The 23,083-nt window shown below is 42.9% G+C and overlaps 2 protein-coding genes across 2 annotated transcripts in view; both read left to right on the top strand.

Moving 5' to 3' along the window:
• ZBTB26 (zinc finger and BTB domain containing 26) overlaps positions 1 to 23,083 on the top strand; it is a 175,544-nt gene that overhangs the window by 152,188 nt on the left and 273 nt on the right. The window contains exon 2 of the mRNA XM_044058710.1: positions 20,679 to 23,083. This exon is cut by the window's right edge and continues 273 nt beyond it. Coding sequence (XP_043914645.1) covers positions 20,701 to 21,957 — 1,257 coding nt within the window. The 5' untranslated portion in view covers positions 20,679 to 20,700 and the 3' untranslated portion in view covers positions 21,958 to 23,083. The remainder of the gene's footprint in view (positions 1 to 20,678) is intronic.
• Positions 1 to 23,083, top strand: part of ZBTB6 (zinc finger and BTB domain containing 6) — a 323,982-nt gene that overhangs the window by 152,174 nt on the left and 148,725 nt on the right. The window lies entirely within an intron of this gene.

Genomic DNA, 23,083 nt, shown 5'->3' on the forward strand with positions numbered 1-23,083 from the left:
AAAGCCATTTCAAAACAGACCATTTCTAAATGGATTGCTCATGGAATCAGATTTTGCTATTCACACCATGGAAAGCAAATCCCAGGGAGTATAAGGACTCACTCTACCAGAGCTGCTGCCACGTCAGCTGCCTTCCTTAGGGGTGTTCCTACCAAAGACATTTTGGAAGCTGCAACTTGGAGTTCAGTGCATACTTTCTCCAAGCACTACAATCTACCTCTCTACTCTAAGTCTAGGGCAGGCTTTGCTTCTGCAGTCTTGCAGGGCCTTATAGCCGCCCCCTCTATTTTATGACCACCTCCCTTTCTTTCTGCTTTGGGATTCTACCCTACAGTCATGACTGCAACAGTGAAACACGATGAACATAGTACAGTTGTGTACACTTACCATAAATGTAGATGTTCGAGTGTCTTCACTGTTGCAGTCTGGGTTTCCCTCCCTCCTGTCCCCTCTTATTTTTTCTTTTGTGTGGTTCCTTTTTTAACCCTTCTTCTGAGGTGTATTTGCAAAAGGTATGGGACCTTACTCATTTTGGGACTTCTGACATCTGGGGCAAGAAAAACTGGAGAACATGGCGTCGGCTGTCAGCTTTGTACTCCTGGCGCTCTGAAGTCAGGGAGCATGGCTGAACAGCCGACTCCGGACCCAGACTTTGGGATTCTGGCCGACCGAGGACTGCCTGCCGGCAGGGAGAACCCTACAGTCATGACTGCAACAGTGAAGACACTCGAACATCTACATTTATGGTAAGTGCACACAACTGTACTTTGTGTGCAAAGCTCATTGTAAATGGGCATCTATATTACATAATCGAACTTTTAAAAGTTCAAAGTCATATGGTCAACATCATATGATCAAACTTTTAAAAGTTCGAAAATGTAATAAAAAAAAATTAACCAAAGAAAAAAACCTACCTGAACTGTTTAAGCAGGGGGGGGCAAGCCTCCTTGCTCCCCCTGCTCTTTAAATATACCAACAGAAAAGGGAAATCTTCCCATTCCGCACTGTACAGAGATCTCCGTTGAAACTTTCAAACTTTTAAATGTTCAATCATATGGTGTCGACCATATGATGTTTGAACATTTAAAAGTTCAACAACGTGATATAGACCCGTAAATGGAGCCACCTGTACTGAGCCAGCAGATATAACAAACCTCCTGGCTGATAAATTCAGCTCCAACTTTACTCCGGTCTCCCCCTCAACCTTCCCTCAGGAAATGTTATCAAATGTAACTCCCCCTACTACCACTAGGGAACCAGGTCCTTAATGCTCTTTCTAAGACTAAGAACTCTGCATCAGTGGGCCCAGACAATATCCCAGGATGCCTTCTAAATAGCATGAAGCATTACCTATCAGGGCCTCTGGAATTACTATTTAACTGTAACCTCCAAACAGGCTTCATGCTTCATGAATGGAGAAAAGCAACATTCATCCCTCTGCACAAAGGTGGGCCCATCTACAGACCATGGGAACTACAGACCCATAAGCCTCACTAGTCTTATATGAAAAGCCATGGAACAACTTATCATGGAAATGATCACTAGAGATATAGTAAACCTCCAGACACTGGACCCAACCCAGTTTAGTTTCGTAAAGTGCAGATCATGCCCTTCCCAACCTGGTGGGCTTTTCTGAGAAGGTCACCAAAGCAATGGATGAGGGCAAGATTGTTCACACTGCCTACCTTGACCTGGTCAAGGCATTTGAACAATACCCCACTCGGGCATTGTCAACAATGCCAGAGTAGGGTGTTGTGTCCAAAGCCTTGACACAATACCCCACTCGGGCATTGTTGACAAACTCAAGAGGTTAGGTACAAACCCATATGTTACCCAGTAGATAGGCAACTGGCTCACAGACAGGACCCAGGAAGTTAGAATTGGGGAGTCCACCTCTACAAAGAGGCCAGTCACAAGTGGAGTCCCTCAGGGTCAGTCCTTGGACCTCTCTTTTTTGGCATTTACTTCTAAGAAGTCAAATCAGTGGTCTCTGGCTGACTAAATTTGCAGATGATTCTAAATTAGGAGCTGTCATTGAATCTCGCACTGACACAAATGTTCTCCAAGAGGGGCTGACACAGACAAACAGCTGTTAATATCATATTGACAACACACCCCTTAGAGTTGACCCAGTAGTCAGGGACTTGGGGACACACACAGATAGTAATCTAGCCTTTGATTCCCTCACCAATGTAGACGTGTGATGATCATTCTGTGTAGCGCAACTTATAAACAAGGGTATGGCATCTAAGTCCAAGGAAGTCATTGTTCCACTGCATTCATCAGACCTATCATTGAGTACAGTGCCCCCTTTGGTATGTACTTAACCAGGCATATCCAACAACTGGCACGTCCACAGAGGTTCCTCACTAAAAGAATACAGGGCATAAGTAATATGTCCCATACAGACTGCCGCAAGGCGCTGCATTCTGTCTCCTACAGGCTTTTGAGGGGAGATCTATGCCTGGCATACAGGGCATTGTCAGACCCCACTCTGATGGACCTCCTGCATATCCTCAAAACAAACCGTACCAAAATTACCCGTTCTAAAGACTTAAACCTTGCCTGTGCTATAAATAGGACCTGCTGCAGAGATAGGTATGTATACCAGAGACTACCCCGTCTATGGAACAGGCTCCCCATCCATGTCAAGCAGAGTTCCTCACTAATCCAATTCAAGTGCAGCTTGGACAGTTGGATGGGAAACCGGAAATTCATCCCTGGTTTGGCACCTATGTCTCTGATGTAAGCAGGTAACCTGTAAATGGTTCATCTCCCAGTCCCATGCTTATACTGATCTTGTCAATGATTTGGGATGCATGGCTAGACTTAAAAAGGCCCTTGTGGTCGTTAGCCTAGTAAACACCTATGAACCTACAAGGGTAGAGTTTCAATAATACGTCCTTCCACGTCACTGTTACAGTATTGTTTACAATAGGGATCCCCTGCCAAGGATAGCCTGCCATTAAACCAGTATACCAAAGCCTTTAGGTTGTAATAGGGACACTGTATGTCACATGTATGCTCCCCGCGTAGGGCTTAAAAGTGACATATGAATGTACCATCCTCAGATTGCTACCAGTCTGACTGCCATCTTTGTTCGTCAGCCTGAATGCTTGTTCATCTGCTGGTTACTGAGCTGCTTTTCAGACAACTGCCCCGTTTTTTCCTCTTGTGTCCTTTTGTTTTATGGTTGTTGGTTTCATGTCTTCCAGAAAGGGGAAATGCCAGTGTGGGAGACAGGTTCCCCATATGGATCATCACAAGCAGTGTTTGTTTTGCTTATGTGATTCTCACGATCATACGCCATGTCCCCATTTCTCAGGGATTTGTTCCAAAAAACTTGCTTAATCGTGTCTCTCTTCTTAGCAGTCTACTTAGAAAACCAGTGTCTTAAATTGTTGGCTTAGGGTACAATGGCAGAATCTTCCCAGCCCAAGGGTCAGCTGTCCACAAAGAAGATGGCCAAGAAAGGTTGGTTGGACTCTTCAGCTGTACTACCTCTGCTGGACATCTCTCTTGAGGTTAGTGAAAGCCCAGAGAACTGCCTGGTTTCTCAGTTGGATTCCTGTGCCTTGACCATTTCAGAGGCTGGCATGGATCCAGCTTCTTGCATGTCCCTGAAGGCTTTGCAAACATCTGCTTCGGATGTTCAGGGGGAACCATAGCTGATTATTTATGAAGGGCCTGTGGGTGTTCCTCAAATCTTGGTCTGAGAAAAAATTACTACTGTGCTTATAGAGTGTCATTAGGGGTCCGAGCCACCTAAGATGTTTAGGGCTGACATTCCCTTGAAAAGCACAAAACTAAGAACCTTTCTCCTGCTCCCAAAGATCCCCAGAGTGAATGGCAAAATTTCATACAAGGTCTGTTTAATGCCCTTGTGGCTCTGAAGCCTTCTCATGGGGTTTCTGTTCCTGCTCCACCTTGGTCTTTTATCTCTCTTAAGAGGCCTAGGGAACTGGTCTCATCTGTTGAGGATATGGATTCTGATGAAGAATCCTTGACCTATTCTTCACAGATTCCTTCTCCTTTGGATTATAGCTCTGAGGAGAATGAATCAATTAGTCCCGAGTCTCCTTTTGAGGGGATTTCTTTTGGTGATGCAATCTACCCGTATGTTGGAGTTTTTTTTTAAAGTGGGATTGATGACCGGGAAAAAGTAGTATGAGCTTCTTCAAATGGAATCTCCTAAGCCCTCTGCTGTCCCTCTTGTTTTTCCTGCTGTGTTGGATGCTTTTTCTACAACTTCTCAGACGCCTGACTCCCTGCCCCCCTGCTCCGAAAAACCTGATAGGTTTTATAAGGTGCCTGAGGATTGCATATTCCTTTATAGGTGTCCCTCTGTTGACCCTTATGTTGTTTCTGTTGCTTCAGATATGCAGTCTACACTTTTGCCTTCTACAAAGCTGCTTCTCTCTGACAAGGACAGCAGAACTATGGAGAGGTTGGGTAAAAAAGTGTGTACTTCTGCTACCTTGACCTTTAGAGCTGTAGTCTACCAGACCCACATGACCAGGTATATTTTAGCCCTTCTGCCTCTGGCCTGTCAGGTTATTTCAGATCTTCCTGATTCTGAGGGGAAGACTTCAGTGCTTTCTTTACATCTTCTCAGGTGGCTTGCCATTCTGTTAAATGTGGCTGTGATGCAGCCAATGCCTTGTCCAGAGCTGCTGCTTTTGGCTCTGTGTTGAGATATTCCTGGCATCGCATCCTTTGCCTAATAATGTTAAGGCTAAGTTGATGGATGCTCATTTAGATAACAAACATCTTTTTGTGCTGCTGCTGTTGAGCTGTTTAAGTCCCTTCAGGAAAAGGGTAAGACTTTACAGGATTTGAAACATATTTTTGTTTCACCTGTTCCCAAGTTTCAGAGGAATTACCCTAATAAACCTGCTTTCGTCTGCAGACAGCGTCACCCTCCCCCAAAAGGTAAGAAGGGCTCCTCCTGCCATGTCTACTCAAACTCCTCAGCTCAGAAGCCTCCTTTTCCAGACAAGCCAGACTCTGTCCGACTATCCTTTACCCATCTCTTCTCAGTCACGTCCGTCTCTCTCCTCATCTTTCCCTGTCCCTTCCTGTTTGTTTAAAGATCACTCTTGGGTTCTGTCTAATTCACCAGGGGTAGTGCATGATTTTGAAATCTCCTCCCCCTTTTTGGGCATTCCTCAGACTCCTCAGGAACAGCTGCCCTTTTTTCCAGAAGAGCTCTGGGTCCTGTTGTGTCTTGGAACAATTCAAGAAGTTCCAACTCCAAAAAGGGGGAAGAGGTTTTACTCCAGAATAGTTTTGATCCCCAGGAAAGAAAGCACCTGGAGACCCATTCTGGATCTCTGTCAGCTAAACATCTTTTTGAAGGTTCCTTCCCTTCGGATGCTATCCTTTCAAACCTTGTTTCCTCCTCTTCTTCCTCAGGCTTTTCTAGTGTCTGTGGATCATAAGGATGTCTATTTCCATATCCCTTTTCTTCTCCTTTTCAGGGTGTTTTTATGTTTCTCTGTTGCTTGCTTGTATTTTCAATTCTCTGTTTTGCCCTTTGGCCTCTCTACTGTCCCAAGGGTCTTCACCAAGTGCCTTGCTCCTGTGTTTGCTTTTTGCAGATTGAAGGGAATCCAAGTCTTTTCTTACCTGGACGACCTCATTCGGGCCTCTTCTCCAGAGATCTTACTTCAACATCTTCACTTTGCTATTTGTGCCCTGCAAAGCATAGGGTTTACAGTGAATTTCCAAAAGTCATCCGTGAATCCTTCTCAGGATTGTGTTTTTCTAGGGTGCAGGCTCTGCCTCCTCCCAAGGGTCTAACTGTGATTTGCTTTCTTTCAATCCCTTCTTCCTCTGGACTCCATTACAGACAGGGAGATGTTCATCATGTTTCACTGTTGCAGTCATTACCCTTGGGTTATCCTGCTGGCAGGCTACCCTCGGTCGGCCAAAATTCCAAAGTCTAGGTCCGGCGTCTGTTGCTGTCGTCTCTTCCCTGACGCCACTGCGCCAGGGGTATAAAAGATGCAGCTGACGCCATTTTCTTCAGTCTTTCTTGCCTCGCAGTGCTCAAAGCAAAATCAGTTCGCAAGTGCCGGTCGGCCGACTCCTGAGATTTTCAAATCCGAATTTCAGAACCGAAGTCTTCATTAAAGCTAAGTAACCCGTTAGGGGAAACTTTTTTCTTGCTCCAGACCGATGTCAGAAAAAGTTAATTGTATTTCTTGTGGGAAGCAAATACCTCATAAGCATTTTCACTCTTACTGTATTCCTTGCCTAGGCCCTGATCATAACGTTGCTAGCTGTCTGTTTTGTGCTAGATTTAACCAACGCACTGTTAAGCGTCGGTTCGATTTTTGCATTTCATTACTTTGGCCGAAAATTTAATTATGTAATGCCATGGGAACAGCCGATGACCGGAGTTTACAAAAAACGCAAGGACAAGGAAAAGGATAGGCAGCCGAGGTCCAAAACCGACGACGAGGCCTCTGCTAGGCCAGTCGCCGGTTCTCAGTGAGGCGCTTTTGCAGCCCCTGGCATCCGCTACCTCAGAGTCACAGGTCACTTCCGACTCCCATGTGGAGCCGACTGGGCCTCTGGATACTCAAGGTATTGGACACTCGGAAATCATTCCCTCAGATGGGTCTGGAACCACTGAGCAGGCATTGGCTTCTGAGGGTGTCTTCAGACCTACACAACTATATATTAAGCCATCTTCAGCTTCAAGGACAAAGACTAAAGCAGCTCTAAAGACAAACAAGTACAGCATTCTCCTACTCAGACTTCCATGCCTAAAAAACAGATGCTCAAAATGTCCGAAGACCTAATTTCTTTGATCAGGGGTTTCCATCCCCCACCTGATAAGAGGCCTAGGCAAGAGACATTCTGATCAGGTTTCTATTTCCTCTGATTCCTCTTCTGAACTGGATTATTCTTTGCTTCCCTATGAGGATTCTGATGCTGAAGAATCCATTCCTTCAGCCTCTCCTCCTGTGGATTATTCTTTTGGGGAAACCCTGCATACCATGAGGGAGCATTTCCACTGGGAGAGCCAAGATTATTCTGAATCTAAGAAAAGTCTCAGGGGCTTTCTGTTACTTCCTTGGCACAGACCCCTTACTATTCCACCTGTTTTAGACATTGTAGATGATGGTATTTTCAGAGTCCAGCCTGTCCCCTGACTCTCTACTCCCTGCACCTGCTAAGCCAGACAGATACTATAGGGTTCCGGATTCTCATAAATTCCTATATAAAAACCCTTCTGCTGATCCAGAAACTGTATCTCAGGGTCCCAAAGGGGTTAAAGCTTCCACTGCAAAAAAACCTGTCCCCTGTGATAGGGATTCCAGGGCTCTAGACAGATGAGGGAAGAAAGTATGCACTTCTGCTACCTTGGCTGTGTAAGGGCCTTAAATTGTCAGTTTCATATGCTTAAATATCAGCAATATTTAATGACACTGCTTAAACAGAAATTGTTGACAAATACCGAATGTTCCGAGAACAAGGAATTGCAGGATTTATTGCATGCAGCTGAACAAGTGGGAAAGCATATTTTGCAATGTAGTTATGATTCACTGGAGGCCTCTGCAGGGCCGCTGTCACAGGTTCTGTTATTAGAAGGCATGCTTGGTTAAAGGAACAGAATCTGCCTGATCATGTTAAAGCAAAATTATTAGATGCACCATTGCAGCATGATACTTTGTTTGGTACTAAAGCAGAAGAGGTTTTGAAAAAAATGGAGGATAAAGCAAAATCCATGCAGACAGTCAAGATTTCTTACATGTACAACCTCCCAGGTTTAGCAGGAACTGGCCTTCTAAACATTGGTCCTTTCCAGTGTCGGACAGACCACAAAGAGGCAGATACAGGCGTCCCAGAGGCAGATCTCAGCCCCAAGGCTCATACAGGCCTAAACGGTGGGGTGCTCCTACCTCCAAAAGCAGAGAAGACAAATCACAACCTTACAGGAAATGGTCCCAATTACTTTCCTCTGCCAGATCCAAGCACTTTTCTTTTGGCAGCCCCCTTAGGGGGAAAACTAGCATGTTTTTCGTCAAATTGGCAAATAATTACCCAAGACAAATGGGTTCTGAACATAGTGTCCCAAGGCTACAGGTTCCATTTTCACACTCTACCAAGGTCAAAAGGTATGCCAGACCTGCCACACAATCAGTGGGCAGAGGCGCAAAAACTAATTACAGCCCTCATGGACATGAGGGCCATTCAGCAAGTACCACAAGAGCAGGGGCAAGGATTTTACTCCAGACTTTTCCTAGTACCCAGGAAGGACAGAACCTGGAGGCCAATACTGGACCTGTCTATTCTAAATAAGTTTCTGGAAGTTCCAAAATTCAAGATGTTGACTCTACAGCAGCTACTGCCCATGCTGGGCAAGAAGGCTTGGCTCCTAACTTTGGACCTAAAAGAGGCATACCTGCGTGTCCCAGTCAGACAATCTTGCAGAAGATACCTCATATTCATAGCTGGCTCAATGCATTACCAATTCTCTGCACTGCCCTTTGGCTTATCTACTTACTGCGCCCAGGGTCCAGTAATTGCATTTTGCAGACAAAGAGGAATTCAAATATATCCCTACTTGGACGACTGCCTAATTCAAGCAGAGAACAAAGACATTCTTCTAAAGCATCTGGCATTTGTAAAAAGACTACTAACTGGCCTAGGGTATACAGTAAACAAAAAGAAATCAAAACTAGTGCCCTCTCAAGAGATAATATTCCTGGGTGCAAGCTTAAATACAACTGCCCAGATAGCTTATCTCACGCCAGACAAACAAAAGCAACTGACTTCTTACTTCAAGAAACTGGCAACAAAAACTCACTTATCTGCAAGGAAAATCCTACAGGCCCTGGGTTTCTTGGCATCCTGCATTTTACTAATTCCATATGCCAGACTGCATATGAGGAAACTACAATGTTATCTAAAAATTGTTTGGACTCAGCATTGCCACAGCCTGGAGAGAGTAATTGCACTCATTCCCTGCCTGCAACAGGAGTTTCGATGGTGGGCAGACGCCTGTCACCACAACAAGGGTCTGCCATTCAGTTTACCCACAGCCAGACACTGACAATGGATGCATCAGGTTATGCCTGGGGGGCCCATATGGCAGGAAAATGTATTCAGGGCACATGGCCTGCAAACCAGATGCATCTTCACATCAATCAAAAAGAGATGCTAGCTGTTCAAAATGCACTGACAGCCTTCAAGGACCTGCTTCATCCAGGACAACTACTGATAAGGACAGACAATACTATGGTCATGTGGTACATAAACAAACAGGGAGGTACACATTCCTACCCTCTCTGCAGACGAGCAATGACCTTATGGAACACAGCATTGGCTTTTCAAATTCACCTGTATGCACAATTCCTGCCAGGAAAAACAAATACTCTGGCAGACGACCTAAGCAGAAACCTCACGGATCCCCACAAATGGAAACTGGATCCACAAGTCTTCAGCATGATAATAAGGAAATGGGGATGCCCAGACATAGATATATTTGCCTCTCCCCACAACTGCCAATTGCAGAGATTCTGCACAAGGATTTATCACAAGCAAGCATGGAAAGTGGACACCCTATCCTTCAGCTGGAAAAATCTAACAGTATATGCCTTTCCTCCACTGCCTCTCCTTCCCAGGGTACTCCTAAAGGTCAGACAAGAGAAGCCAAAAATGATACTGATTGCATTGCACCAGACTGGCCACGCCAGCACTAGTACCCAGTCCTAAAGAGCTTGTCTCAAGGTCCAGCATGGATATTGCCTCAGACTCCTCACTTGCTGACCCAACAAAACAATGAGATCCTGCACAGCCAACTCAGGACCTTAAATCTGGCAGCATGGCGGATAATGTAACCATTCAGAACACTCCTCTTTCAAAAGCTGTTATGGATGTTATCTTGGAGGCCAGGAGGCCCAGTACCAGAAAATCTTATGCAGAAAAATGGAAGAGACTCTGTGCTTGGAACCAGGAACAAGGCATTGACACGTGTGTACCAAATATACCTCAGATTTTACAATACCTAACTGAGATGCTGAACAAAGGCCTTTCTTTCTCATAAATTAAGATTCATGCCTGTGCCATTTCAACCCATTACAGTAAGAATCATGCCTGTGCCATTTCAGCCCATTACAATACGGAACTACCTATCTTTTCTCATCCTTTAATAAGGCAGTACCTCAGAGGGGCCAAAAACATTAGGCCTCCAAGGAGAGCACCAATTCCGGCCTGGGACCTAAATTATGTATTGGAAAAACTCGCACTGCCTCCTTTCGAGCCAGCTTCAACAACAGATATAAAATTTTTATCCTGGAAAACAGCTCTACTCCTGGCAATAAACTCTGCAAGACGAGTCTGAGTTACAAGCACTCATGGCTGTGGAACCATTTATCATTTTTCATCCAGACAGGGTTTCTCTGAGGACAAACCCTACATTCATGCCTAAGGTGGTATCCAGTGTGGCCCTCAACCAAACCATTCACTTGCCTACCTTTTATCCAAATCCACAGAACAAGGGTGAAAAAAATATGCATTCTTTGGACATACACAGGCAGTTACGTTTCTACTTGGACAGAACTAAAGCTTTCAGAAAAACTGAGCAACTTTTAGTGTCATGTGCTGCAGGATCACAAGGAAAGGCTATCTCAAAACAGACTATTTCTAAATGGATAGGCCATTGCATCCGTTTCTGCTATTTTCAACATGGCAAATCAGTGCCTAAGGGCATTAGGCCTCATTCCACCAGAGCAGCAGCCACTTCAGCAGCCTTACTCTGAGGAGTACCAACCAAAGATATCTTAGAGGCTGCAACTTGGAGTTCAGTGCACACTTTCACAAAGCACTACCACTTGCCTCTTTACTGTAAGTCCAGAGCAGGCTTTGCCACAGCAGTTCTGCAAGGCCTCATAGCCTCTCCTAATCCTTTATAGCCCAGCCGCCCATCCTCAGCTTTGGGATTCAACCCAAGAGTAATGACTGCAACAGTGAAACACGATGAACATAGTACAGTTGTGTACCTACCATAAATGTAGATGTTCGAGTGTATTCACTGTTGCAGTCCGGGTTACCCACCCACCATCCCCCTTCTCTTTGCTGGGACTTTTCTGCATTTCTCTATCCTATACAACCTATTTGGTGTATTTGCTTGTAGACAAAGGAAATGTTATTTTTGTGCATGTATTTTTATTGGCATATTTTTTCAGCCTACCAGTTTGGGGGCACCTGACATCTGGGGCAAGAAAAACTGAAGAAAATGGTGTCGGCTGCATCTTTTATACCCCTGGCGCACTGACGTCAGGGAAGATGCGACAGCAACCAACGCCGGACCTAGACACTGGAATTTTGGCCGACCGAGGGTAGCCCGCCAGCAGGATAACCCAAGAGTAATGACTGCAACAGTAAATACACTCTAACATCTACATTTATGGTAGGTACACAACTGTACTTTTTTGGGCTCTGGGATACATGGCTTCCACTATTCCTTTTTTCTCTGGCTAAGCTTCATATGAGAGAACTCCAGTGTTTCCTATAGTCAGTATGACTGCAACACTGTCATCCTTTGAATTTTCCAGTTGTTCTCCCATGTCTCAAGCTGGAACTTCAGTGGTGGATTCATTAGTTGCCCCTCAACCCAGGGCTTCCTTTTCAACCTCCAGTCCCCTGTCGAGAACTCTTTTTATAAGTGCCTCTGATGTTGGATGGGGGGGGTTCCTTTGGTCCTCTGAAAGTGCAGGGCCTTTGGTCTTTTCAACAAAAGAAGGACCACATCAGTATCAAAGAGAAGAGAGCGCTTCTCCTGCCTCTTCAGACTTTTCATTCTCTTTTCCTTCCAGGCCATCTCAGAGTCCTCACAGATAATACCACAGTGATGCAGTATATCAACAAGCTGGGGGGGGGCAACATCTCATCTCCTGTGCAGACTAGCTCTTCAGGTTTAGAATCTAGCTGTCAAGTATCAGGTGACTCTTCAGACAGTTTGCATTCCCACAGATCAGAACATTTTGGCGGATTCTCTGAGCAGGTTCATAACACAAACTTCTGAGTGGGTGCTTTACAGAGATGTGTTTCTGGATATTGTCCACCAGTGGGATACTCCTTAAGGTGATCTTTTTGCCTCCCCTCTGAACAAACCACTTCCTTTCTTTTGCACTAGAGTCCTATTTCTTCTGAGCTGGAAGATGGATGCCCTCTCTTTTTCTTGGAAAAGGACGTTTCTTTATGCCTTCCGTCCCCTTCCTCTCATACCGAGGGTCATGTTCACGATAGAACTGGATTCTCCCAAAATCTTTTTGGCGACTCTCTTTTGGCCCAGACAACATTGGTTCCTTCCTGTGCAGTCATCACAAGTTACAACACAGGGTAGACCTACTGACACAAGACAAGGGGTCTGTCATCCATCACCACTTCTCCACACTTCAGCGGATATTGTGGGTGCTATGGTTTTGATCCCTTTTAGGCACCGTTTTACCTGAGGATGTGCTTCAGGTCCTGCAGGAGGCCAGGAAGCCCACTACCAGAAAATCTTATTTGTCCAAATAGAAGAGATTTTATGTCTGGTGTCTTTCTCGTAACCCAAATGCACTTAACTGTGGAAATTCCTTTGGTTCTCTTTTATTTGCATGAATTACTCAATACTGGGTTGGCATACTTTATATAAAAAAAAAGCCCGCTTGTGAACTATTTCTGCTTGTCCACCTTTGACTCCCCCCTTTGGCTTCTAGATTCAAGGTCAAACAATTTCTTAAAGGCATCCCTCACATTAGGCCTCCCAGGAAGCCTATTCTTCCTTCCTGGGACCTTAATTTTGTCGTGGAAAAATAGACTCTGACCCCTGTTGAGCCTGCAGCTTCAGCTTCTTTACAGTATTGTTTTTGGAAGACTGTTCTTTTGTCCCTTACGTCAGCCAGACAGGTATTTGAGTTCAAGCTATTGTGGCTGTTCCACCTTTTTTGTTTTTTCATAAAGACAAGGGTGTCCCTTCATATTGATCCTTCTTTTATGCCTGAAGAGGTTAATGAGTTGTCTCTTAATCATTCTGTTCATTTGCCCACCTTTTTCTGATGTTCTTCGTGTTTCACTGTTGTAGTCATTACTGGCAGGTTGCCCTCAGTCGGCCTGAATAACAAAGTCTTGGGTCCTGCGTCGGTTGCTGTCTCCTCTTCCATGACGCCAGGTCGTCGGGGATATAAAACATGCAGCCGACGCAATTTTATTTTGTCTTTCTTGCCGTGTTGTGCCCAAAGCAGAAGCAGTTCGCAAGTGCCGGTCGGCCGACTCCTGAAATTTTCGCATTCGAGTTTCAGAACCCAAGTCTTCAACTAAAGCTAAGTACCCCATTGGGGAAACTTTTTCTTGCTCCATACCGATGTCAGTAAAAGTTAATAATTGCATTACTCATGGGAAGCAAATAACTCATAAGGATTTCCATTTGTACTGTATTCCTTGCCTAGGCCCTGATCACAACGTGCCTGGCTGTCGGTTTTGAGCTAGATTTAACCACTGCACTATTAAGCATCGGTATATTTTTGCTTCAGAATATTTTGGATCCAGATTTAATTTCCCTAAAATGTCGTCTGTTAGCAATCCGACTACTGGAGTTCACAAAAAACGCAAAGAAAAAGACAGACCGTCGAGGTGCGAAACCTATGACAAAGCTTCTCCTAAGCCAGTCACCGGTTCGCCGGTACTCAGTGAGGTGCTTTTGCAGCCCCTGCTACCCGCTACTTTTGAGTCGCATGCCTCTATCCGGTATGCCGCAAGATTCTCAGAGTATTGAAACCACGCATGTCTCTCCCTTGGATGGGTCCGGAGCCGCTGAGCAGGCACCGGCTTCTGAGGGTGTTTTCAGGCCTCAACATTTTTATATAAAACCGACGCCAGCTTCAAAAACAAGATCAAAAACATCTTCTAAGTCTAAAAAACTGATGCATGAGCCACGTGCTTAGGCCCCTATGCCTAAAAAACAGATTATCAAAATGACTGAGGACTTAATTACCTTGATAAGGGGTTCCTACCCCCCCCCCCCTGCTAAGAGACCTAGGCAAGACACTGATTATGAATCTTCAGATCAGGTTCCCATTTCTTCTGATTCCTCTTCTGATCAGGTTCCCATTTCTTCTGATTCCTCTTCTGATCAGGAATTATCTATTCCACCCTATGAGGATTCAGATGCAGAAGAATCAATCCCATCTGCATCTCCTCCTGAGGATTATTCTTTTGGAGAAACCTTGCATACTTTAAGGGAACATTTTTATTGAGAGAGTCAGGATTTCTCTGAATCAAAAAAGAGGCTTAGGGATTTCCTTCTTCCTCAGCATAGGCCTTTGGCTATACCTCCTGTATTAGACATTGTTGATGTGTTTTCGGAATCAAGCATGGCTCCTGATTCCCTACCTCCGGCTCTTAGTAAGCCAGACAGATATTACAAGGTTCCTGACTCCCACAAATTTCTATTCAAAAATCCTACTGCTGATCCTGAGACTATCTCACAGGGTCCCAAAGGTGTAAAGGCCTCTACAGCCAAAAATCCTACCCCCTCTGATAGAGATTCCAGGGTGCTGGATAGATGGGGAAAGAAGGTTTATACGTCTGCAACCTTGGCAATTGGGGCCTTAAACTACCAATTTCATATGCTTAAATATCAACAGCATGTTATGGGCTTATTGAAACAGAAAATTACGTTGATTTCTGATTGTGTGGAAAATAAAGAATTACAGGAATTATTGCATGCAGCAGAACAGGTTGGAAAGCATACTTTGCAATGTGGTTTTGATTCCTTGGAGGCCTCTTGCAGGGCCACAGTTACTGGATCTGTGATTAGAAGGCATGCCTGGCTCAAGGAGCAAAATCTGCCTGATCATGTTAAAGCTAAATTGTTGGATGCCCCTTTACAGCATGATGCTCTGTTTGGTAATAAGGCAGAAGAGGTTTTAAAGAAAATGGAAGACAAAGCTAAATCTATGCAAACAGTAAAATATTTCTTACAAGTGCAGCCACCCAGGTTCAGTAGGCATTGGCCTACTAAAATTTGGTCCTTTCCTGTGTCCAGCAGAGCCTCTCAAGGCAAATCCAGGTGCTCAAAAGGCTGTAGATAACCAATCACAGGGTTCTTACAGGTCAAAGCAATGGGGTCCCTCCACCTCCAAATCTGGAGGAAACAAAGCACAACCCTACAGTAAGCAGTCTCAATGACTTCCCTCTACCTCCACCAAGCACTTATATTTTGGCAGCCCCCTTGGGGGGAAAATTAGCACTTCATGCTCAAAATTGGAAGTTAATTACTCAGGACAAGTGGGTATTAAACATAGTATCCCAGAAGTACAGATTTCATTTCCATACTTTGCCAATTCCAAACGGTTGGCCAGATCTGCCACAAAATCAATGGGCAGAGGCTCAGAAACAAGTTATGTCCCTTATGGATATGGTGGCTATTCCACCAGTACCAGAACAGGAAAAAGGACAAGGTTTTTATTCAAGACTGTTCTTTGTACCCAGAAAAGACAATGCCTGGTGTCCAATACTGGACTTATTGATTTTGAACACGTTCCTGGACATTCCAAAATTCAAAATGCTGACTTTACAACAGCTACTGCCTATGCTGGGCAGAAACGCTTGGTTAGTGACTCTAGACTTAAAAGAGGCATACCTGCATATCCCAATAAGGGAATCGTGCAGAAGATACTCCACTTCAGGGCAGTTTTTTTGCATTACCAATTCTCTGCACTGCCCTTTGGCTTATCTACTGCACCCAGGGGCTTTACAAAGTGCCTGGCACCAGTAATTGCATTTTGCAGACAAAGAAGCATACAAATTTATCCTTACCTGGACAACTGTCTCATTCGAGCAGAGAACAAGGACATTCTTCTTCAACATCTGGCATTTGGAAAAAGGCTTCTAACATGCCTACGGTACACAATAAACTAAAAGAAATCACAACTGATACCCTCCAAATAATTACATTCCTGGGTGCAAGCTTGAATACAACTGCCCAGATGGCTTACCTTACGCCAGACAAACAAAGGCAACTGACAACATACTTCAAACAGATGGCAACAAAAACCCAGTTATCTGCAAGACAAATTCTGCAGGCTTTGGGGTTCATGGCATCCTGCAGTCTACTAATTCCATATGCAAGACTGCATATGAGGAAACTTCAATGTTACCTAAAAGGTTTGTGGAGTCAACATTGTCACAGTCTGGAAACAGTGATTCCTCTCATTCCCTGCCTACAACAGGAGTTTCTTTGGTGGGCAGCGACATGTCACCAGAACAAGGGACTGTCATTCACTCTACCCCCTGCCACCCAAACCCTAACTACAGATGCATCAGACTATGCATGGGGGGCTCATCTGGCAGGGAAGTGCATTCAGGGCAAATGGAGTCCAAATCTAATGCACCTTCATATCAATCAAAAATAAATGCTAGCTGTAAAGAATGCACTGACAGCCTTCAAGGACTACCTTTATCCAGGACAACTAATGGTAAAGACAGACACCACCACAGTTAAGTGGTACATAAACAAGCAGGGGGGTACACATCCTACCCCCTCTGCAGACTAGCCATGGCATTGTGGAACACAGTCTTGAGCTGTCAAGTACAACTACAAGCTCAATTCCTGCCAGGAAAGCTGAATATTTTGGCAGACGAACTAAGCGGAAATCTCATGGACCCACACGAATGGAAACTGGAACCACGGATTTTCAACATGTTGACACGCAAATGGGGGAGCCCAGACATAGATATTTTTGCCTCACCCCAGTACTACCAGTTGGACAAATTTTGCACAAGAACTTCTCACAAAAAAGCCTGGAAAGTGGATGCTCTGTCCTTCAGCTGGGAAAACTTATCACTCTATGCCTTTCCCCCTCTGCCTCTGCTCTCCAAAATTCTACTAAAAGTCAAACGGGAGAAACCAAAAATGATTTTGATTGCTCCAGACTGGCCTCGTCAACACTGGTACCCACTCCTACGCAGTCAGTCACAAATTTCTCCGTGGCACCTGCCTTTACTGTCTCAGCAGAACAACCAAATTCTGCACCCTCAGCTCCAAACATTGAATTTTGCAGCTTGGCTAATCACTTAAATTCCCCCTTAGCATCCCACAGCAAACCTGTGATGGATGTCATTTTGGAGGCGGGAAGACCTAGTACTAGAAAATCTTATGCTGACAAATGGAAAAAATTCTGTGCCTGGAACCAATCTCAAGGGATAAGCACAGCAGTGCCCAATTTACCTCAGATTTTGCAATACTTAACTGAGATGCTTCACAAGGGCCTGTCCTTTTCTTCCATAAAAATCCATGCCTCAGCCATTTCAGCTCATTACAACACAGACCCCCCCCCCTTCTCTCATCCTCTGCTAAAGCAGTATCTCAGAGGGGCCAAAAACTTGAGGCCACCCAGGAGAGCTCCAACCCCTGCCTGGGACCTTAACTTTGTATTGGAGAAACTCACTATCCCTCCTTTCGAGCCAGCTGCTACTGCAGACTTAAAATTTCTTTCCTGGAAAACAGCCTTCCTTTTAGCAATCACCTCGGCTAGAAGGATTTCTGAATTACAGGCCCTTATGGCAGTGGAGCTTTTCATCATCTTTCATGCGGACAGGGTGTCACTGAGGACCAACCCATCCTTCATGCCCAAGGTGGTATCCAGTGTGACTCTTAATCAGTCCATTCATTTGCCATCTTTCTTTCCTAATCCACAGAGCAAAGGGGAGCGGATTCTGCATTCATTGGATGTACACAGACAACTTAGATTTTACTTGGACAGGACTAAATTTCAAAGAACATCTGAACAACTGCTGGTAGCATTTGCCGGCAGGGGCAGAGAGAAAGGCTATTCCAAAGCAAACCACTTCCAAATGGATAAGCCATTGTATTAATTTCTGCTATAAGCACCATGGAAAACCTATCCCCCAGGGGATCAGATCCCATTCCACCAGGGCTGCATCTACTTCGACAACCTTTCTCAGAGGTGTTCCTACCAGGGATATTCTAGAAGCTGCTACCTGGAGTTCAGTTCTTACTTTCACCAAACATTATCATTCACCAATTTTCTCTAAATCCAGAGCTGGCTTTGCCACTGCTGTTTTGCAGGGTCTTATAGCCGGTCCTAGTGCTGTATAAATCCATCCTCCCAACCATAGCTTTGGGAATCTACCCAAATGTAATGACTGCAACAGTGAAACACGAAGAACATAGTACAGTTGTGTACACTTACCATAAATGTAGATGTTCGAGTGTATTCAGTGTTGCAGAGCTGGTTACCCTCTCTCCAGCCCCCTGTTTTTTTCTCTTACTATGCCTCTACTTTCTTTTACTACACTTAAAAGCCTTTTTGGTGTATTTGCTTTTGTTTGGAGGTATATTTTTGTGTTTTAAATTATTTATATATTTTGTTCCTCATTTGGGGGGCATCTGACATCTGGAGCAAGAAAAACTGATGTAATGACGTCGGCTGCATGTTTTATACCCCTGACGACCTGACGTCATGGAAGAAGGGACAGCAACCGACGCAGGACCCAAGACTTTGTTAATCAGGCCGACTGAGGGCAACCTGCCAGCAGATTACCCAAATGTAATGACTGCAACAGTGAATACACTCTAACATCTATATTTATGGTAAGTGTACACAACTGTACTTTCTGAGGTTGGTATGTCCGTACATCCTCTTTTTGCCCTACGCTGTGCGAATACGTGTGACATACGGTATCCCTATTACAACCTAAAGACTTTAGTATACTGGCGAGACATCTGGCTATCCTTAGTGGTGGATCCCTATTGTAAAGAATACTGCAACAGTGAAGAGGACGACATGTACTTTTTTGGTAAGATTTTACACAACTGCACTACCTCCTTTCTTGGCAGAGGTAGTTCTAAGTCTAAATTGAATCAGTCAGTAAACATTTCAATTCTTTTTCGTAACCATTTTAATTGAAGAAGATTATTGATGAACTGCGTATCTACTCATAGGCAACTCTGGTTCTGTGTGAGTAGATCAAAATAGTTCAGAAAAAATTATTCAGTTGTAAATAGCTGTAGGAAAACTGGGTGGTAAGGTGTCTAAGATTACTGTGGTTAATTTGTTGACTGATCTCTCTTAAATTTGATTATAAAAAAAGTTTAATAAGCCTTTGCCCTTGAAACTTGAGTCCTTTTCCATAGGGATGTGGCTACCTCTCAAGTCGTCCTTTGTAAAGCAGACTTAAGTTATGTTTGTGAAGCAGCTGTTTTGGTCATCAGTTCACCGGCTGCGATTGCAAGACAGTATAAGTTAGTTGTGCTTTTAGTGTGTGTGTGTGTGTGTGTGTGTGTGTGTGTGTGTGTGTGTGTGTGTGTGTGTAAAAGAGGGAGGGAGGGATGAATCTTCCATCTGGGCCACAGTAATGAGAGGGAGAGGACCCAGGAATATGAGTTTGGAAATCTGTTTTTCAGGTAACAGTGATGGAACTCTTTCTACTACATTACATAAGTTGTGTGTCTTGAAACCTGATATGGTTGACTTGTACAGAAAAAAAAAGAGTTCTTTTGATTATTTTTTGTATTTTGTGGATGTTCTTGGAGCTGTATACACGTCATGATACCATTTATTGCATTTTAGTGGCTACTTCCATATTATCCCCTTTTTATGTGTTTGTTTTTTACAGTTAGGTCCATTCCAGTAAAGGTACCCTTTTGTTAGCGTCTGTGATGGAGGAAGGCTGTTTGAATGACCCTTTCCTACACCCACTTCTGGTAGTAGTGTAGATGGCTACTGTTTGCATTTTTCTTCTGCTTTGTGAGACACTAAAGCAGCATACTGTTATAGTTGAGAGAGAAGAGTACCAGTTTTCTACAAGTATGAATTTTTCTTTTTCTTTGGTGTTAATTTTGAACTTAAGGTTCTTCAAAATCTGTTATCCTAAGAAAGTTATCTGAATGGTTTACAACTAAACACTTATCGTATAATAAACCTGTTGCCTAAGAAAGTTATGTGGTTTACAACTAAACACTTATCGTATAATAAACTGCAGTGGATAAAACTGTTATTCTAATATGCATATTCCTGCTTAAAAAAAAATATATACATATATATATATATTATATATGTGTGTGTATATATGTATATATATATATATATATATATATATATATATATATATATATATATATATATATATATATTATATATGTGTGTGTATATATATATATATATATATATATATATATTATATATGTGTGTGTGTATATATATATATATATATATATATATATATATATATATATATATATATATATATATATATGTGTGTGTGTATATATATATATATATATATATATATATATGTGTGTGTATAGATATATATATATATATTTTTTTTAAATTGCTTTCCAATTCTGTTACTGCTACTACATGTTCATTTCCCCCACCTGACTAGACTTAGCCCTCTTTGCTCAAGATCTAGTGTGACACTTTTTTAATTGGTTTCTCAGTTTAATTATTGTCTTTCTGGAAAAAATGAATGAGTAGTCAGAAGGAGTGTTCACAGGTTTTATTAGATTTGTTAATTAGAACTGAATGACTACAGTGTTTGCTTCAGCGTGTTTTTGTCAGTTCAAATAGTGTATGGCAGCAGTACCTTTGCTTAATGAAACCAGTATGCTGTCCTGTGAAGCAATGGTCACATTTGTGGTTTCTTTACAGTTTTGCCTCTAGGTCTGTCAGAATGGATCAGAATGCAGACATCCTTCATTTCAAGTTTGAAAGTTATGGAGATTCCATGTTAGAAAAAATGAATAAACTCCGAGAAGATAACAAGTTCTGTGATGCTGTCATTCATATAGATGATGTGGAAGTGCCAGGACACAAGATAGTCTTTGCTGCTGGTTCTCCATTCCTGCGGGATCAATTTTTACTCAACGAGTCAAGTGAGGTTAAGATTTCTATCTTGCAAAGTTCAGAGGTTGGTAAACAGTTGTTGTTGTCCTGCTACACTGGTTTTTTGGAGTTTCCTGAAATGGAGCTTGTTAACTATTTGACAGCTGCAAGCTTTCTCCAGATGGGTCACATTGTGGAAAAATGTACACAGGCATTGTCAAAATTCATAAAGCCCAAGCGTTTAGTAGAAGATGCAAGTCAACATACAGACAAAAGAGGTTCTGCAGAGTCAAAACAGGACCAGGCAAAAGAACAAGAGATTTTGAAACGTAGATCACCATGTATTCTTTCAACAGAAGACATTATGGATGTTGAGGACAATGACCTCCATATTTTTAAAGTCGAGTCTGTCGATGAAATGCCAAATGTTGAAAACCGTAAACATCCAAGTCGCTTTATTTCTTCGGAACAAACCAATATACACTCACCTGAGCCACAGCACTCTTTAATTAACTCCACAGTGGAGAATCGTGTGAGTGAACTTGAAGGAAGTCATAGTCATGTCTATGATTTGGCAAGCACCAGTGAGGATAATTCCATTTTACTTGGTAAAGAAATGTTGGCAAGTAGTAACAGAGGAAGTGATAAAGGACTTCAGTGGCATCATCAGTGCCCAAAGTGTACAAGAGTGTTTAGGCATCTAGAAAATTATGCAAATCACTTAAAAATGCACAAGCTTTTCATGTGCCTGTTATGTGGGAAAACTTTCACACAGAAAGGAAATTTGCATCGCCATATGAGGGTACACGCAGGGATAAAACCATTTCAGTGCAAGATATGTGGAAAAACATTTTCTCAGAAGTGTTCTCTGCAAGATCATCTAAACCTTCATAGTGGTGACAAGCCCCATAGGTGCAACTACTGTGATATGGTTTTTGCACATAAGCCTGTTTTAAGGAAGCACCTTAAACAACTACATGGGAAGAACAGTTTTGAAAATGCAAATGAACGAGTCATTCAGGATGTGACAGTAGACTTTGACTCGTATACAAGAGCTCATGATAGTTGTGCTGATGACACATTAGAACAAAGTATTAAAAAGTGAAGTTTACGCATATTTGATTGACTTGGACTGCTAATGGACTTTTTTTCATTGACTACATGTCAGTATAGACTTCTAACAACAGTGTCTCTGAAATCAGTATTTGTCTTAATGAAGTTCCGTACTGCTAAAAAGAAAAGTTATATACTGAAGACAGTTTTTTAATTATGACTTTAAATATCTTTGTCTTGTGTCTAGTGATGTGAACAGCTGATTTACACCACTTGGGACATATGTCATTTTATTTTGGAATCTGCTTTTAGACTGTCAAGTAGTGACTTTACTTAATCCGTGGATATCTCCAAAAGGGCTTTATGGCTCTTTAATTTTGACTGGGTTATCTCATTTTATAATGTAAGATATTGCAGACCTGACCTGCAAATGAGTTCTTGCACTGAGTTTTAGATTAGTAGGAACAGCCACACGAAGTTTGTGCAGGTTTCTTGTCTTCTGTGTCACTTTGGGAGAAAATAGTAATTTCTTTGTGAAATGTGTGTACTCTCTTTTTTTTTTTTTTTTTTTTTTTGTAAAGCAGACTGCAGCAGCATTTGAAATGAACTGTGTAAACTATTAAGCTAGCAGTTTGAGACACCACTCTTCTACCTCCTGACTAAAGGTTCTGCAACACTCCCATCTCCCAAAATTAGTGTGTTGGCCAGTATCTGATCGTATCCAGTTCCACTGATGGCCATGCTGAGCAAGCTCAGATGCCTGAAGAGGGGATGCATGTTTTTTCTGACTGTAATTGTATTGATGTTTAATGTTTCTATAATGAATGTATGGAAAGGGCATCAAGTGGCTTGGGTGTTAGTGAAGTTATCTAGTACTTGCTAGTCTGTTTTATGTTTTCAAATTCTTTGTTGTACCACTCCATTTCCACTTGGTTTTGGACTTTTATGACCAGTATTGTGGATATATCCACTGTTTTTGAACTGTCTTGATATCTGTCTTTTAAAATGTGCCATTTTTATAGAGTATATTTTTTAAGCAAAGAACACAAACTGTGACGCCATTTACCTCTATAAGTGCATCCTGTTTTAGTTTAGACACCGCCACCACCTCCCTTAGTCACATTTTATATTAAGTCAAAAGGAAGAAAACCAAATCACCCTGTATGTTTCACTGACTG

This window comes from Protopterus annectens, chromosome 16.part0 (genome assembly GCF_019279795.1).
Source record: "Protopterus annectens isolate FY-2018-M chromosome 16.part0, PAN1.0, whole genome shotgun sequence".
Lineage (NCBI taxonomy): Eukaryota > Metazoa > Chordata > Ceratodontiformes > Protopteridae > Protopterus > Protopterus annectens.